This window comes from Cyanistes caeruleus, chromosome Z (assembly GCF_971803275.1).
Source record: "Cyanistes caeruleus chromosome Z, bCyaCae1.hap1.1, whole genome shotgun sequence".
Lineage (NCBI taxonomy): Eukaryota > Metazoa > Chordata > Aves > Passeriformes > Paridae > Cyanistes > Cyanistes caeruleus.
Genome location: NC_141732.1, coordinates 48,578,155 through 48,595,949, shown reverse-complemented (window position 1 = coordinate 48,595,949; position 17,795 = coordinate 48,578,155). Strand labels below are relative to the sequence as shown.

The 17,795-nt window shown below is 38.7% G+C and overlaps 1 protein-coding gene and 1 long non-coding RNA gene across 2 annotated transcripts in view; both read left to right on the top strand.

The window, feature by feature from the left end:
- Nucleotides 1-1,738: 1,738 nt before the first annotated feature.
- Nucleotides 1,739-17,795, top strand: part of CNTLN (centlein) — a 191,104-nt gene continuing 175,047 nt past the window's right edge. Inside the window, 1 exon segment of the mRNA XM_086869809.1 lies at nucleotides 1,739-8,224. Within this exon segment, the coding sequence (XP_086725935.1) occupies nucleotides 8,132-8,224 (93 nt within the window). The 5' untranslated portion in view covers nucleotides 1,739-8,131.
- LOC111940713 (uncharacterized) lies at nucleotides 8,263-16,406 on the top strand. The gene is made up of 4 exons (XR_015280279.1): nucleotides 8,263-10,528; nucleotides 11,332-11,375; nucleotides 12,020-15,666; nucleotides 15,811-16,406. It is a non-coding gene; the product is annotated as an uncharacterized LOC111940713 (long non-coding RNA).

Here is a 17,795-nt window from a genome sequence, read left to right as displayed (position 1 = left end):
AAAATGGTGCCAGAGCAAGCTGAGGCATTAGCATCAAACTTTCCAAATCTGTTTTTTAAAAAAACAAGGTATTTGGCAGGAATGTTGCAAGGTACCTACAAAATATGAATAACCCATTAGCACAACACTTGATAGATTCTTCAGATATGCCAGATGAGTATACCCTATTTACAGTAGACAAAACCAGAATTATGCAAATAGATAGTAAGAATTCACAGACCCAAAGTTATCTTCTTGAGCATTCCTGAAAATTATACAACTATTATCATCTAATCCATATAGCTATAATATTTTAAGAAGCTGCTATCTGCTGCTGCTTGCTCTGCTCCTCATGTAAGAGCTTCTGTGGAAGTCTTAGCCATCCACAGGGGGCCAGGGATGCAAAGACTGTATTTGAAGCTGCTGCTGGATTATTCGGAGGTCATTTGTCAAAGTACTCACATCTAAATTAACTTGGTTGGATTCTCAGAAACGATACCTTAGAAAAGATAAAAGACTGACTAACACAAAGGTTTTTCTAGATCACAAAATACTGCCAGAAAGCTCATGCAGAATATCAGAGCAACTTAGGAATTGGATAGTTTTGAGCATACTTCTAAAACAGATTATGTGGTCAGGAGGCACATGATCAGGATGCAGGACTGGTCAGGGGAGACAGATGTCAAGCTGACACTCACTAGGAATATAAGAACTCACTAAGAATCATGAAAAAGTAGAGTTAAAAAGTGCAACATGAAACAATATATTCTTCTACCTGTAGCTGTACCTCATTTGCTGAAGAGAGTAGAGGAAAACCAACACATGATCTAATGTAATTGCTGTTTGGGATATGTATTTCCTTTATATCATTCACAGTCTCAATATATCATATTGTAGTAGGTTCAGACAACTAAAGCAATGAAAAATATTTGTATACATTTTTTCCTACCTGTAGTAGCCTTCATTTAGCATATTTCTACCATTGCTTGCGTCATCAAAGCAGATTAGCTTTTTTTATCTCTGTGGTTTTCAAGAGATATCTAGTGTTACCTATGCTAAGTGTCCAAAAACCACTGGTCAGAGGGAAAATAAAATTGTGATTTCTAATAACTATCTATATTTGATTTTCAGTTTTTGAGTTCCTAGATCCCATTTGGGCCATATTTTTATCCTGTGTGATGGAAGTGCTAAAATCATAATAAGAAACAACCCTAGAAATTCTTATGTAATCAAAGAACTCCAGAAGGAGTTTTAAGGAAAGTAAGAGGGATCTTCCAATAAAATTGTGAAAGCTGGTAATAATTAAATTTCATTTTCTAGAAGAAAAAAAAAAAAAAGGGGGGGGAGTGTGATTATTCTTGGCAAACCACTCTAACACTCTGCTAGAATGTTGTTTATTTACTTTTGAATTGAAAATAAAGTGTAGCAAGAATTTTATTTCTGCTTTTTGCAAATTTGAAATTGAATATGATTTGACAACTGCCTGTGCACCTCTCAAATAAGTAAGCATGAAAAGCTATCCTCTAAACCCTCACTGTCTGACTTCAGACATAATTTAATTTTTTTTTCATGCTTAAATCAACTCTTATCTTGTGCACATTAATAGGATATAACTGATGAGAAAATTAACCAAAAACAAACACATTTATTGAAATTCAGTATTAAAAACCCAGTTAATTTCTGCAGGAATTTTCTTTTCTTTTTTGATGATTCCAGGTAATTTTAAATGCAGTTTTCATTACAATGCTTCAAATTTTTTATTTATTTTTTTTTAAATACAGATATTTATGTAGCATTTATTCTTAAATATTTTCTGTCTCTAAAGGAAGCAACTCTGTTGAGTAAATCTTTGTCTAAAAACTTAAATCAACAGATATGGAGTCTCACTTTGTTACTCTAAAATCAGCCACAGTAGGAAAGGAAAGGAAAGTTCAAATGCACAACTTTGCATCGCTGCCAAAATACACGAGCTCTGTCTCGGTGAATTGAGTCAGTTGAATCCCACTGTGATGATGGAGTTCAGGCTGCAAGAAGAGTTCATGTTGGGCTGAGTCTGCAGTACCACCCTAGAATGCAATGTGCAGTATCTGTTCTGTATTCCCTCGGGCTGGGAATTTATAGCAAACAGTGCTTTTGGGAACAGTGTTAGCAACTGAAATACTGCAGGAAAAAGTGCCCTCCCAGTAACTCTTAGCTACTGCCATGGTGCACACAGATAATAAAAATAGAATCGTGCTTGTTCATCTGAAGTACTTTCTGAATTCAAGTGATTGTAAATAACTGTAAGTTAAACCTGATGGTCAACTAAAAAATCAGAAAACAAACAGTAACAAACAGACATTTACATCAGAATTTCAAGCGAAAGAACTCAGTAAGGTAATTGAGGCAAGCGGAATATCATAACAATATGTCAAAACCTTCTTATCTTAGAGTGGAAGCAAGTATTTTTTTCTTCTTTAAAAGCTAGTGTCCATAAAATAATATATAACATTAATTTAAGCACATTGATAAAACTAGAAAAAGTGTTCTAATTGCTGCAAATTATTTTTGACTAAACTACTGGCTTATACTTTGTTTCAATTTGTTTATTTTCCTAAGGCCTTTATTTTTTTTTTAACACAGTATGAACTGTTAAACAAAGACCTGAAAATCATATGGCTTGGCTCTATTCTGAGCAAAAACATTGCTGGGTTCTGATTTATGCCCTATTTAATATTTGCAGCTTTATCAATGCTACTGCTGTGCACTCTGCTGTGACTTTGCCTGACTACACCTTAACCTCTCTGTCATGTAAAATGAGGTAAGCTATACTTCCATAAATTTTGCAGCTTGCCTGAGACATTCACTTTAAAATTTCTATTCAAAATTCTCTTATTATTTCTGAATGACAGAGATATGAAATGTAGCCTTTTTTATAATTAATCTGAATTTCTTGTTTAATTAATTGCAGTATTTACACTTCTAATTTGTCCCCAGTCAGAAAATCAGTTTATTCTGGTGCATTGGGCAGCAGTGTCCAATACTAAAACATACAAACTGTTGCAGGCCTGATTTCTATTATTAAAAATGGCTAATTTTGAGGCACTTGCACATGTTCATGGCTCTTGTGTCGTATGAATGTGCAATGAGAAGATGTGTAGGTGTATGTTCTCAGCTGCAATCCCTAGGGTGAGGGAGCGTCTCATCCATGTCTGCTGCATACTCTGAAAAGTTTGTGTGGTCATGGACAGTGTTGCCTCTGTCAGCAGCCACTCCTTGGGTTAACAAGGGTATCATGGCTTACTTACTGAGCCTGGGTGGCCACATACCCTTCACACCCTTTCTAAGGGTGATGAAACTCAGCTCTTCATTTTCCGTGCAACCTTTCCATAACCAGGTGATCCCCCCAATTAGTCTATCATACGGACTACACAACACATGCAATGTCAAAGTTCAACTCCTATCTGGGGTTCAAGTGCACTTAGAAACAAATTAACAATGAAACAATCATCTCCCAGTGCTCAGCTAAACCCATCTCTTCAATTTACTGCAACACAAACCCACTATGCCTCTGCCAGGACAGCCACTTTGGAATCTGCTTTCCCCTCTTAATGACCTTCAGCTGTCTGCCCTTCCCTCTCTGCCTCCCGTTGCTGGCAGGTGCTATGGGGTGGGGAGGACTTCATCCAGGACATTGTTAATCATCTTCTCCTTGTGTGCTTTGTTTGGCTGACATGCCCTACTTTATATTAGTGGTTTGTATTTTTCGTTGCCCTGAAGGGTGTAGTGCCAAGGTCTGTGACCTCATTTAAAAGACAATGAAAAACCAAAGCGTTCTCCATGGAAAAGGTAAGTGGAGCAGGGCTATGCTACAAACTCCTCTGACAACATGATGTAGCCCTTCAGAGGAATGCAACCTGTTGATTGGTGTTTACCCAGCCTATAAGCAAGGCATAGTGTGCAGAAGAAAAGTATGCAGTAAACTAAAGCAATGAAATTGACATATTTTGGAGGCTAATTGGTTCTACCTCTTGTCTTTTCAGGCACAAATCAGACCTCTGCTATCTTACTCTCTGCTTACAAGAATAAGATAGCACTTTCTTTTCATTGAGTGAAAAGTGAATCATACTACTGGTAGAACTCCAGGCCTGTACATCAGTGAATCTAGGCTTCCATGCTGACCTTTTCCAGCTCTGCTTTTTCAAAATCTGCTAACTCAATATCAATATATTATAATGGTAGAATTGAGGTCTGAAACAGTATCTTTTCTTACAAGTAATTGGAAACAAAAAGTGTAAAATTAGTCAAATATTATTTTCACCACTTGTTTTACAACTGAATATCTGTTCTCTTGGCTATGGCAGGTGATCCAATATCAGATACTACTTCTCCTTACAGACCTTTCCACTTTTATATCCCCATTTTTTCTATGACCATAATCATGTTATTATATACAGCTGTCACAGAAGTGCAAAAGAATGTCCCCTGAGCCCTGAATGTACACACAAGCAAAAACCACCAAACCAACCCAAACTCAAACCTACATCACAAAACCTCCAGTAGCTTTTACTGGAAGCAAGTATGTTTCAAATTCATTGTCTAAACAAGATCGAACATATTTGTAGGGTTGTAATATGTTCTTGAGAAACAAACAAATTACTAAAATATTGAGGACATTGCCAAAACCCAGCTAGAAATAATTTCAGCAATTTTGATTTGTTTTGTTCACTGTAGCTAACAAACATCTTTCAGAAAGTACCTGTTTGATGATGCTGTTTCCTAGCAAACTACTCATGACAAACATGACAGTCAACATAAAAATCCAAGGAGACATGCAAATTAATTAGTATAACATTTTAACACTTTTAATTAAAATCAGGCTACCCAGGACATTTTTTGTTTCAAGGAAAATTAAAATACTCTATTGTGTACCTACACATCTTTACTTCTAATAATAAGATATTGGGGATTGCCGCAATGGATGGAGTAACTTTTTATTCCACATTAAGATAAGGAAAATAAATATACAATCAGAAAAAAAATTATGTGATCAGGAGAAAATGCAACACATTTGTAATATGAACATGTTTCAAAGCAAGATGTGTAATTTCCAAGGGGAAAAAAAATCCAAACAAAAATAATTTTTTGCTTCGGTCACCAAAGCAACTTGGGGAGCACTTCCATTTGTATAACATTCACAAGAACTGTAAGTGAGTAAAAGTGAGTAAAAAGTATAACCAATAGGTTTCAATTGTGCAATGCATTTCTAATAGAAATGTTATTGTTTAATTTTATAAAAGCGAAATCTAAGGGGAAAATAGTTTTGGAAGAGTTTAGCCTAACAGTCGTGTGGATTTGGTAACTGTAAATGCAGGGGTTCCAAAATATGACTTGGAGACTTGGGAGAAATATAATTTACAAAATACTCTGATACAAGTCAATGTCTCCCAATTCGCCAAAATTTGCCAGCTCCACATTTTACATTTCCTCAAATATTTTAAGAATCATCACGAATACTGTTTGGGTTAATAACTAGAAAGTTTATAATACAGAATAAGCACATGAAATAGCAGTAAAACAAATGTGATGTTTGTTAAACGATATACAAAAATATTTTGTCCTTAAAATAAGGATCTTGCAATGGGGAAGTGTTATTTCTGTGTTCGTTGTGGTAACATGTTGCATCTACACATATAGTAAATACACAAATTGCTCTTTTAAGGTTCTAAAGTTGTAGGGAATTGAAGTCTTTTGTTTTGTGTTCTGTCAAGCTTTGAGCCTAGCCCCTGTAATAACTGAATCTTCTCAGCTCAACTTTGAATGACCTTGTACTTGGAAAATGTTTTTAAATCCTGTTTAGTCATTATAGTTGTTCAGCAGTTAATCTAAGCACATTGTTTTTTTAAGTATGGTTAGCTTCTTGTTGCCCAAGTATAATAGGGAACAAATGGTCAAAGGGACAATGATAAAAATATTAGGAAACAGATGAAAAGCAAAAAAGACAGTTATTAAAAGGCAAGGATGTGGAAGAAGTGAAGGCTACATAGAGTCATAGTGACTAGATAATTTATGGTAGAAGAGGACTAGGAGATCCTAAAAGCAAAGAAAAAGTTTAAAATGTAAACATGTTAGAATTGACATGATGGTCTTTATGGTCATATGAACATTTAATAATACACAAAGATAAATTACAGGAGTGCAAGATCACAAATATGAGATGACACAATGCACAATGAGTGATGAACTATAAAAGTTATAAAGGATGTTCTAAGGAGGGATATGGTATTGATCCAATAATTGTTGAATCTCCTTAAATCTCCATATAACTGGACAGAGAAGACTCAAATGCAGTCTCCCACCTTTACATTTAGGTTCATAATCATGCAAATAATACTTGCAGTAATAGCACAATTTTATGTAAATTGTGTAAAATTATGTAAAAAATCATGGCATTGAGTACTGTAGCCACTCTCTTCTTCTGAGAAGGGCTCCTGGACTTCAACGTGATGAAAAAAATTAATTTGCAAAGCACAGCTATCACCAAGAATGCAGGAATCTTTCTCCTAGGGCTACAGGTGGAAGGACTGAACATTTTAATGCATGTCCCAATTCACATGGTGTGAAATCTTCTTGCTTCTCTGCATTTGCACACATACACACCCCCCCCAAGAATTTTATTTCTTGTCACAGTGGTATGTTCAGGGCAACTTTTCCAGAAACTATACAAAAATTACAATGGAGAGGAAAAGAAAATATACTTCTCTATAAAAAAGGTGTACTATTTCTGTAGTAAGATACTGACATTGGTGAATTGCAATTTCCAGGCTAAAATATATTCTGACCATGTTTCAACTTATTTCTCCATTTGCTTGGGGGAAAGTCTATGCTTTTTGAGTATTTTGCTTCCCATTTAGGCTACACAACAATTTGCTTTAACAATGCTGTTTAACCCTTCATTATAAAACCAGGTACTTGGCATATCTTATTGTACATTTACACAGTGGCATCAGCTGAAATATTTTGCATACTTGTAAGGGTTAAATCTTTGAAGTCTTCCTTTGCTTTCAGTTGTAGGCTCTGAAATCCTACTCTGTAAGTGATAAATCTGAAAAACTTCCTATCTGAGAAAAAAGTGTGCAAGCGCATCCTAAAACACTGTCAAGACCTTATCTGAACCCAGATCTCTGACTCTCATCTTGCAATTCTTATTATTTAATTCAGAGAAAAAAGAAACAAGCAAAGAGGAATGAGACACCTGATTTAGGTATGCTGGAGCCTCAGCGCATCACAGAACACCCAGAAACATCTCATTACCCCGTCAATGTGTAGAAGTGCTCTGCAAGGAGGGTGTCAGTGGATGGGTCCAGACTCTGCTCGGTGGTGCCAAGCAACAGGACAAGAGTCAATGGGAAAAAACTGATGCACAGGAAGCTCCACCTGACCATGAAGTGGAACTTCTTTACTGTGCAGTGACTGAGCACTGGAACAGATTGCCCAGAGAGGGTGTGGAAGTCTCGCCCACTGGGGTTATTCAAGAACGATCCTGTGCCATGTGCTCTGGGATGACCCTGCTTGAGCAGGGAGGTTGGACCCGATTTCCCACTGTGGTCCCTTCCAGTCTGACCCATTCTGTGACCTCTACGGTTCACATGTAAACAGGATCTAAACAGCGCCGGGAAACATCTGCTCCTATGGCTGAGGAAGGGCAAGGATCCGCTGGACTCCCGGGCATTTCCAGCATCCCTCGCTCAGCACCTTGGCTGGACAGCAGGTGCTCCAGCTGCATGTGCTCCCAGCCCCTGAAGCGGAAGGCGGCAGGCGACCCGCCAGCGCGTCACCGCCCGCTGCCGCCTTGCCTGCTCCGGCACCGGCACGGCGCATGCGCGGCCCTGCGCCTCGGGCGGGCCAATTCAAACGTGCCCCTCGCCCCTTCTCCTCGCCGGGGTAGCTGTGGCGCTGTGACGTCATTGCACCGCGTCCTCTTTCTTCCCTGCGGTTTCCGGCGCTCGCCCGCGCCGGGAGTGCGGCGGAAAGTTTTCATTTGTGTGGTTCACGGTGTCGATCCTCTCCCCTTTCCCGCGGGCGGGTCGGGGCTGCCTGAGCCCGCTCCGCTAGGCATGGACCTTCCTCTCCCCTCGTCGTCCCCGCGGGAGGAGCGGCGAGACTTTCGGCGATGGCTTCGGGGGGCTCGGAGGCGGCGACGCAGCGGGTGGCAGAGCTGGAGGAGGAGCTGCGGGGGCTGGCGGAGCGGCTGAGCCGCTGCCAGGTACCTGAGCGCGGGGCGAAGGCTGCCCGGGGCCGAGCTGGCGCGTCCCGTTTGAGGCCGCGGGTTCGCGTCCGCTCCCGGCGGGCGAGGGGGAGGAGCAGGGCTGTGGGCTTGGGCCCTTATCCTCGATGAAACCACCTGTCCTGAAGCTGTTTTGTTCACCCTTCCAGAAGCCACGGCTCGCTAGAATTGAAATGGCAAAAGTCCCGAGGTACTGGCTTGTGCAACTTCGGGGAAAAATGAACAGGGTTTTAGAGGATTTTAAGTCTTGAAGGAACCTTTGGAGTTAATTTTATCTCTCCGTCAGCCTTGCAACAGGATTAAATATACCCAAGCTCTTTCTGGGAATTGAAGGCTTAATGAGTAACTATGGGTGTACTTTAAAAAGTTCCTCTGCGTCTTGCCCTGTGGCCTCCCTTCATAGATACACTTCCCTAATTTTTTCCAGTTGGTCGTTCATCACTGATAGTTAGGTATATTTATGAAAAACATAAAAACGTTGGTAATGTGAAGTCCTGTTCTAGGCGAAAATTCTCTGCAAAACACATGGATTACACCAAAAGTATGTTCTGAGAGGAAGGTGACACCTAATGCTGCAGGTAACCAAAACAGTATTTTCACCTGGGATGTGGTCTGGTTAAAGCCATGAAGGTCTGGGCTGGTGGAAACATCCATCTGAAAGTCAGAAGAGGTGCCCTGCTTCAAGCAGCATTGCTATTGGTGACGTGACAACTGGTGTTGGATTCCTCCCATGGGTAGAATCAAGGCTTCTTGAGAAAACATACTGCATAGGAGATCAGTGGGGAGAAGGACCTGCCAGTGAAAATCCTGTTTGGAAATGCTGAACAATGCTATATGCTTTGGGGACATCTTCTATGTCTTGTGAGAAAAGTTAAAGAAGCTCTCTATAAAGATATGGTTTACTGATCCTGGTATGCAGATGTGCGCTATCTGACAAAATTTGGTAGAGGCAGAAGGAAGTCCTGTGCTCTGCTCGTTTGCTAGTTGAATGTAAACTATGTATTGCTAAAACCTTGTAGCATATAGTATTTTTGAAGAGTGTTGTACATACTAGGAACTTTGAAGAAACAGTACAAATATGAATTTCTGATCACTTTGATAACTTGATGTTATAACTTGATAACTACAAATTGTAGTTAAGCATCTGATTTCCCCTTTAGATTAATTTCAATTATGTGTCTATTTCTACTTGTTCCTTGATGAACACACTCCACATGTGTTGAAGTCAGCAAACAGAAAATGTTTTCAGATGTATTTATTTTAAGTTTCTTGCATATTATCTTGCCATTCTTGGATCTTTGTCTTTTGTCAGATCAAATAGCTTTTGTGAGCAAAGCAGACAAAAAAAGAGCAGGAAGATAATTACTGTTTTTGAAAACAGAACCCAGTCAGTGTCCTGCAGTAATCTCTCCAGCTTTAGGTAGAATCCAATGCATAGCAACCTTCTAATGAGAGGGGATGCATGTGTTCAGGATTTATTTCAGATTATTAATAAAATAAAAAAAAAGTGAAGCAACAACCTAACCTCTAAGCAGAGATTCTCTGAAAGCATGCAGTGTAGGCATCTACATGCTTTACCATTTTGCTAATCTATCAATACAGTTGACAGGTTTATGCTTGTGTATGTTACATAAAGAAGGGGGAAGACAAATTTTAGTTAAAAAAAGTTAAATAAGTTAAAATTATAATTGCCTTGTCTGTTTGGCAGCTTTTTCAGTATGGCATTTATCGAAGGTGATTAATTTTGTAAAGAAAGTTTTGTGAAGATATTCTGAATTTGAATGGGAACTAAAATGGCTTGATTTACTGAATGGACTTCAGTAAGATTCTTCAATGGTTTGAAAGGCAGCTCATGAAATTACTTGTAGATAGTTAATCTATTTTAAGGTCATATTTCATGTGAAAACTTTTTGCAAGGACAAGTCCTTTGAAAGCATAAATACGTATGGGCAATGTTAATGTGTTTTTCTAGCATCTTCACAGCTGAAATACAAAGTTGTTGCTGACCAGCTAATTTCTTGAGCATAATTTCATTTGATCTGTTGTGGTTTACTTTATTTCCTTTAGTACTAAGAACTTCTTTTGTTTCTGTGCAGTCTCCTAATATTTACAGGTCTTGTTAATCAGAATTGTGAAACCATCTAGGTTGGAAGGGAATTCTTGAGAGCATCTGAGAGCATCTATTGCATCCCACCCTAGAAGAGATTGCCTAGGACAGTACCTAGTGAAGTTTCGAGTATTTCCATTCCTGGAGACTGCAACCCTTCAGGATAACCTGTGGAGGTGTATCACAGTAAAAATGTTTCTTTTTCTATTAAGATTGTCTTCTGTGCTTTTGGGTGGAGTTGTCTCTTTCATAGATTGCCTCAGCAGGCATTTTGGATAGGAAAGTTGTGTAAATGTCATTAGAAAAGATATTTGTGAGAGGTTGTTTACTTTTTATCCAGCATCTGGATAAAATTCCCCAAGTCCCTAAGTCTCCTTCCTTCTTCTCTTCCTCCTCCTCTGGCTCATAAACTGTATTTCCTAAAAAACCTTCCCAGCTGAAATCTAGTTTAATAGTTTAGGACTGTATCAGAAGGAAAAGATTAGTCTTAAGTATCTGTTGAGGTATTAGCCTATTGGATATTTTTTTCCCCAAAGAAAAAAGACATTTATCAAATGATTGAGGCTAAGGTTTTAATGGTTTCTAAACCAAACAGTTTTAGCAAACAGATGTATGTATCCAAAAGTGATTTAGCATCTGAATAAATTATGGTATGTTTCTCTTCTACACACCTTCTTGGACTATTATATTCAATGTCATATAAACTGCACTTTTGAAATGAAATCTTTTCTGGGAACTGGCACCTGTTGATAGGGAGTCTGTTGACTAAATACATAGAAGCCTTCTTTGGCTAATGAAGCTCCTGAGTGTTAATGCATACTAGCTTTGCTCTAACTTCAGGTATTTCAGGCATCTACTTCTTGATGTTGTTTCTTTCTGTGGCAGAATTCTGGAGAACCTGACTCTTTTAGTTATACAGGATGGTGGCCTTTATGTTTAAAAGAAGGTTCTTATTCATATTTATTCTCTTCTTTTACAGTAACAATTCCCAAAGCGTCAAGGTGCCTACAAGGATCATATATGGTATTTTTAATACTTCTTTTTTTCCATTATTTTCTGAAGGTCAGGTTCTACTACTAAGCTTGACTTCTGCATCTTAGTTTGGTAGTATTTGATATTTTCTTTAATTCTATTCAAACCATTGTAGGAGTGTCAATCCTAATAAGCAAGATCTTGCAGTAGAGCTTGTTAAAAGCAGTTTTGTTGCAGTCATTCTGTGAAAACTGACGTTGACATACAATTCTGTGGTGGAATTTGCAAAAATGAGAAAGCCAAATTAAGAATAAATAAATAGTTCAAAGCTCCCAGATTGTCTACTGAGAAGCCTTGTATAAAGCTAAGGAGGTGTACCTCTGTAGTATGCTGTTTTTGGAAAATTGTGGTTGTGTCTGCAGTAAGTCATTTTGTAATTGTTTTTAATTTCAGAAATTTAAATTTCTTATTTTATTTGAGAATTACTTGAGAAATAAAGTTATGGCTCCTGAAAGCAACTGAAAACAGAAAATGGGTTCTTATTTTTAAATTTCTTATTTTCTCTGGCACCTTGTTACATTTCTTTGATGGGCTTGATGTTGTTGGAGGGCAGTGGAAAGATGAAGGTCAAATAATAGTAAGTCATGGTACATCTTGTCTCTATTACTTCTATTAACTGCTGCATTCTATTTCAGGGTTTTATGCTGCTGTCTACCACCTCAAAATATCAAGATCTTCAGTACCTATGTTCTTATTACTCTCAGGAGTTTTTGCTTTTCATTGTTGTTTAAAAGATCTGGCTTGTGTTTTACTTCCATCTTGTTTTCCCTTGTGGTTGTGTATTTTTGTGGGTGGAGATGGAGGATATGCTGTTTTTGCAAAACCTAGTGGCTCCTGGTATAGGAAATTAATCTGGTTTGTTTGTTTCTGTTTTTTTCCATGTGCTTGTTTTGATATTTATTGCGGGTTTTTTTCAGTAAGAGGGATGATATATCTCTGGAAGCTCATTCTATGGGTGGAGTTTCTGAGCCAAGATTACCTTCTTTAGCTTTATTTGCTTTCTCTTTAGTCTTGTGTGTTTCTTGAAACCCCTATTAGGTCTATAGAGATCTGTAGCATATTCCTTGGTGTCTTGCAGAGAAGCTTCTTTTGGTGAAAGATAGTTCATTTGATGTAAAATAATGTGCATTGCTAAATTGATGATTGATGTCCCAACTCTCAGGTTCTAGGATAGACACTTTCATGCCCCCATGTTCTGTAACTGAAAAGATAGGCCTAGTTCTTCCATGTATTCTGTGATAGGAAACTACAGCAAATCCTTGCTTTGAGCAAGACAGTGATTCTGGATTGGATTTTCCATGTCAAACTGACATTTTCATCAAGCAGAGTGTCATATATTGATGGTATTACAGAAAGTTGGAAGAAGCAAGCACATTATCTTCTGCTTTTACTTACGCTATTGGTGATAGTCATGAGACAAATTAGCTTAATTTTGTATTTGCCAGCCTAGGATGTCTCTCTTTGTCGAAAATGCCGTTTTGAATTCAAACAAGTGTCTTAACAGCTTACCCATTATTACTTTCAAAAAACCAAGATGCTGTAAGTCTTCCTTTTACTTATTGCAGCTTTTTGATTTCAAAGGTAATATGGCATGTCTGTCTGCTAAAGTGATACTGTGTTTTACTTACTGAGGACTATATTTTCTAACTTTGTGGTTCTACCATCTGTGGTCTTGATCTCTTTTTTTTTCTTTTTTTTTTTTCTTTTTTTTCTTTCCCCTGTGTAAAAATACATGTTGTAGCTCATGTGTCTTTTCAGTCAGTGATAGTAACGCCTAATCCTTTTCTATGTTAGGAATTAAGTATGCCATTGCATGTTACTCTGCCCAAAAAGTAGTCTGCCAACTGGCAGCAGTCTCCAGACCATACTGTTTAGCCAAAGAAACCATACTGGTTTTCAGTTTACAAGTGCAGTTTATCCACTAAATAGTAGTTCACCATTAGTCAAAAAGGTAGGAGCTGATCAGTATAACCTGTTAAAGGTTCTTCTGCAGTTGATTTCACCAGTAGCATTTCAACATTTTTGTAGAAGGTGCTAAATACAAATGAGGAATAAAGAGATCTTCCAGTAGCTGCTGCTGCTTTTGCTTCTGTTTATTACCAGGAATTGGAAAGAAATCTTGAAGGACGATGTATATCTATCTCTAGGCATTTTTGGGTAAAAGAGGATCCAGAAAGGTGGTTGCTACTTTGTGGGAAGTGGAGTGGCAGGGGTTTCTATTGTTTCCTGCCTTGTTTCATGCTGTGTTTCCTGCTTATTATGAAAAGCTGTGCATAGATCTATTTTGGTCTTCATGTTCTGTTTTATAGTGTGCTTGATGAAAAATAACAGCTCTTTGTGGGCAATGGAACTGTCTAGTTTTGATCACTTTCTCTGTCAGGGAGGGTTGTAAAATGTTGTATCTGCCATCACTGATAACAGAAAATATTTCATTAGCTGTAAAAACGGGTCCATTTATTCATTCTGGACCAATTTAATACCCAGCACACCCACTGAAAATAATGTAGCCTTGATACTATGTATTTATATGTAGTTTTAACACCCCCCTCCTTTATTTACTAGGAAACATGAAAAATACATTGACTAACACACCGAGATACTGTGTTGCTTCATAATAGGTGACTAGATATTGCAGATACATGTTGATGATGCGTATTAGAAATGTTCCTAATATCTGAGAATTGAGAGTAACAATAAATTGGAATACCTCAAAAAACACAGAACCTCAAAGAACATAGTTCTTCCATGATGGTGTATTTTTATGTTGACTTTGTTCTTATCTGTTCAACTTTGTGACAAAAATTGAAATTTTTATAAACTAGGAGTATGAGAATTTGAATGTGTCAGTATTTCTTGACAACTGATATCTATACTATTCTTTTGAAATAGAGCAAAGTGCTTAGTGCTTCCATTCATTAAATGCTAATTTCCTTTATTAGTGATTAAGCCAAGACCACATATTTATTGGTGCCAAGGGATGCCAGCTGTTTTGTGCTTTGGGTGGTTTTTTTGTTATTTTATACTCTTATATTTTGCCATAAGGAGTGTAAATCACATGAGTCTGATTAGTACAGGTGTTGTTAATAAAGGCCTTACTCTGTATTATATACAGAAGTAGTGTTGTTGAATACCCAAGTTTATTTTCTTCAACCTTTTTTTTTACTTCTGACAAATTTTAAGTAAGTGTAGTAAGTTTTTTCATACCTACTACTCCTTTTGAAAAATACTGGTTTAGAATATAGAAGTAAAACTGAAGATTAACTAAAAGTGATCTTTCAAAAAAAAAAAAGCATATTTTTATGCTTCATAAAGTAGTTCCCTATTCACAGTATGACTAAGTGTGAATATTTCAGATTGGCCCATCATGTCAGTGGGAATTTAAAATTTGGTGTAGAGATTACAGAGTCATAGAATAGCTTTGGTTGGAGAGACCTTTAAAGATCATCAAGTCCAGCCACCCTGGCCAGGAATCCCTTTTGTAGGTCATGGTGCTTATGGTGGGGTATTTATGGTGGTGATCAGTGATCACCCACAGTGTTTATGGTGGGGTGATCAGTGATGGGAGATCTGCAGTCTTCTTCTGTTGCTACACCACCTTGTTGTCCACACTTTCTTTATGTCCAATCTGAATCTTAACACAAATTTAAATATTTTTAAATTGAAAAGGTACAATTTAAAATTGTTGAACCTTCTCCTGTTACTTATGGCATTGGTAAAGTCTGTCTTTCTTATAAGTGCCCTTAAGGTATTGAAAGGCTCCAGTCAGGACCCTTGTATGCATTTTCCAGGCAGCACAAACCCTCTTTTCATCCTGTCTTCAGAGGAACAGTGTTCCATGCCTCTGGTAAGTTTTGTGGCCCTGCTATGGACCTGTGCTGACGTGACCATGTCTTTCTGGTGCTGGGGTCCACAGAGCTGAGCACCATACTCCAGGTAGGGTCTCACAACAGCAGACAAGAGAATTGTCTCCCATGGCACGGTGGGCCCAGGATACAGTTGGCTTTCCGGTGTGCAAGTGCATGCTGCTGGCTCATGCTCAGCATTTTGTCCAGCAGTTCATGCAAGTCCTTTTCAGCAGTACTCTCAATCAATTCATTCCACAGTCTGCATTGATAATGGGCTTCAGGTGCAACACCTTGCACTTTGCCTTGTTTCAACTTTGAGATTTTCAAGCCTGTTGATACTACTGCCTCTGGATGTCATCCCTTCCTAGTGGTTTAGAAACTGCAGTGCTCATCTTGGAACTGTTTATATCATGATGTAATTAGGAAGATACTAAACAGTACTGGTTTCAGTATAAACCCTGGAGAAACACTACTTATGATTGGTTTCCCTGTGGACACAGAGCTGTTAACTGTAAACCTTTGGACAAGGACATAGAGCCCATTCCTTATTCATCTAATAGTCCATCCATCAAACCCATTAGCTTTCCGATGAAACGGCAAGAATGTTGTGGGGAACTGTATCAAAGGCTTTACGGAAGTGTAGGTAAGTGATACCCATAGCTCTTCATTTATCCACAGATGTAATCACTCAATTTATAAGATCATTAGATTATCAGGCATGCTTTGCCCTTGGTGAAGTATGTTGCCTGTATCTAAGTACCTTCTTGTCATCCGTTCAACTTGTCATTGTGTACTGGTTTGAAAGCAAACCAGTGAGACATTCCAAGTCAGAACTATAATTTAATAATAAAATGAAAATAAGGGCAATCTTACAGAAACAGTGGCAGAGTCAGGATACAACCTGACACCCTGTTGGTCAGGGTGGTGGTAGCAGTCTCATTAAATGGTGGATGTGGTTCTGTTGAGGCGGTGATCCTGTAGGAAGGGTCTGGTGTTTCTCTGAAGGTCCAGTGATGGTTACAGAGCTCCTTTACTCTGAGAATACAGTAGGTAGGGCTGCCATGTGTCCTGGTGAGGGTGGCCACGACAATCCTTTAAAACTTTAGGGTCCCCTGATGCCAGGGCAACAGAGGTGCAAATAAAAGGAGCGGGTTCAATGAAGTGCCCAAAACCAAAAGAACTTTAATAAGAAAAACGAAGTAGGGACAATGCCCATAAACCACACACGTATAGGGATAAACTCCAAAAACCAGGACTAGGGGCGGACACAACGATATATATGGTAGGTCTGAGGGGCAAATCTGAGGGCATGGGTCCAATCACAAACTGGGGTTAGAAATATGCAAAATATTCCAACAAATAACAACCAACTGTGGGAGAGAACTGGGAATGTTCTAGAAGCATAACCTTTTTACGAGGTGACTTGATTAACATGTTAACTGCTATAAACCCTTACACAAGTGCATTCCAGCAGGGCTGACTCCTGTACCTGTGGTGTTCCAAACTTCAGATTATATCCAGGTAGGATTGCTTGGTTCCTCCCCCTGGGTGGAGCATCTCACAATGAGCTGATGTAATTTTTGAGTCATGCAGTGAGGCTTGACAGCCCATTAACAGAGATGGCCCCCTGGAGGGAGTTAATCAGGGATGAGTCATGGAGGAGGTAAGGAACATTGCCACACCTGTTTTAATAGCTTGTGAGGATGGTAATAAAATACATACTTTTGGTTACAACTTATATTGTAACCTAAGGCACATAGTTCCCAGGACCACCTGTTCTGTGATTACACTGGGCACTATGGTAATGCCTGCAGATTGGTGGTTCCCATGTTCCTTTTTACACTTTTTAAAAAAAGACATGGAATTCCCTTTCTTCCAATTACTGGGGGACTTTGCCTCACTGCTGTAGGATAGACATGAGTGAAAAAAAGTACCTGTTATGGGAACAACACACCACTGCTTTTGGCAATAAAGGAAGTTGCATTTTACCTGCAGAGATTTAGGCTCTTGTAGTTTTTCCAAATATGCTGAGGAGGCCTCTAGAACACATTTTGATGTCTCTGTTTATATCCTGGTTTAGGACAAATTTGGGAGAAAACTTCTGAATGGGGTCCCTCCAGAAAGCAAATTCAAGTGCTTTGGGAAAAAAGATTTCATTGGAGAAAAGTGAAAAAAATTGTTTATTTAACAGAAATTGAATAATATTAAACAATAAAATCTCTCCCTGTTCAAAGAGATGGCAAATCCAGAAAAAGTCCTTTTCATGTGGTATAGTTTGGCTCGCTCATGTTCTTATCAGTCCCACCGGTGCTGAACAGTGCCAAGGCTCAGGCCCCAGTGGCCCCACCGGTGTGAGCTCCCGGGGTTTGTCTGGGTCTTCAGTCCAGAGCAGGTTTCAACAGTTCCAAGAAAAAAGAAAACAGTCTGGGGAGCTTCTCTGCCTCAGCTGGCTGAAAACTAGCTAACAGCAAAGGAGAGCTCTGTCCCTCTGTCTGTCCATGCTGCAGACAGCACAGTCCAGAGAAGGATGTGGGACAGCGAGTGCCATTTCTGAACACAAACTGCG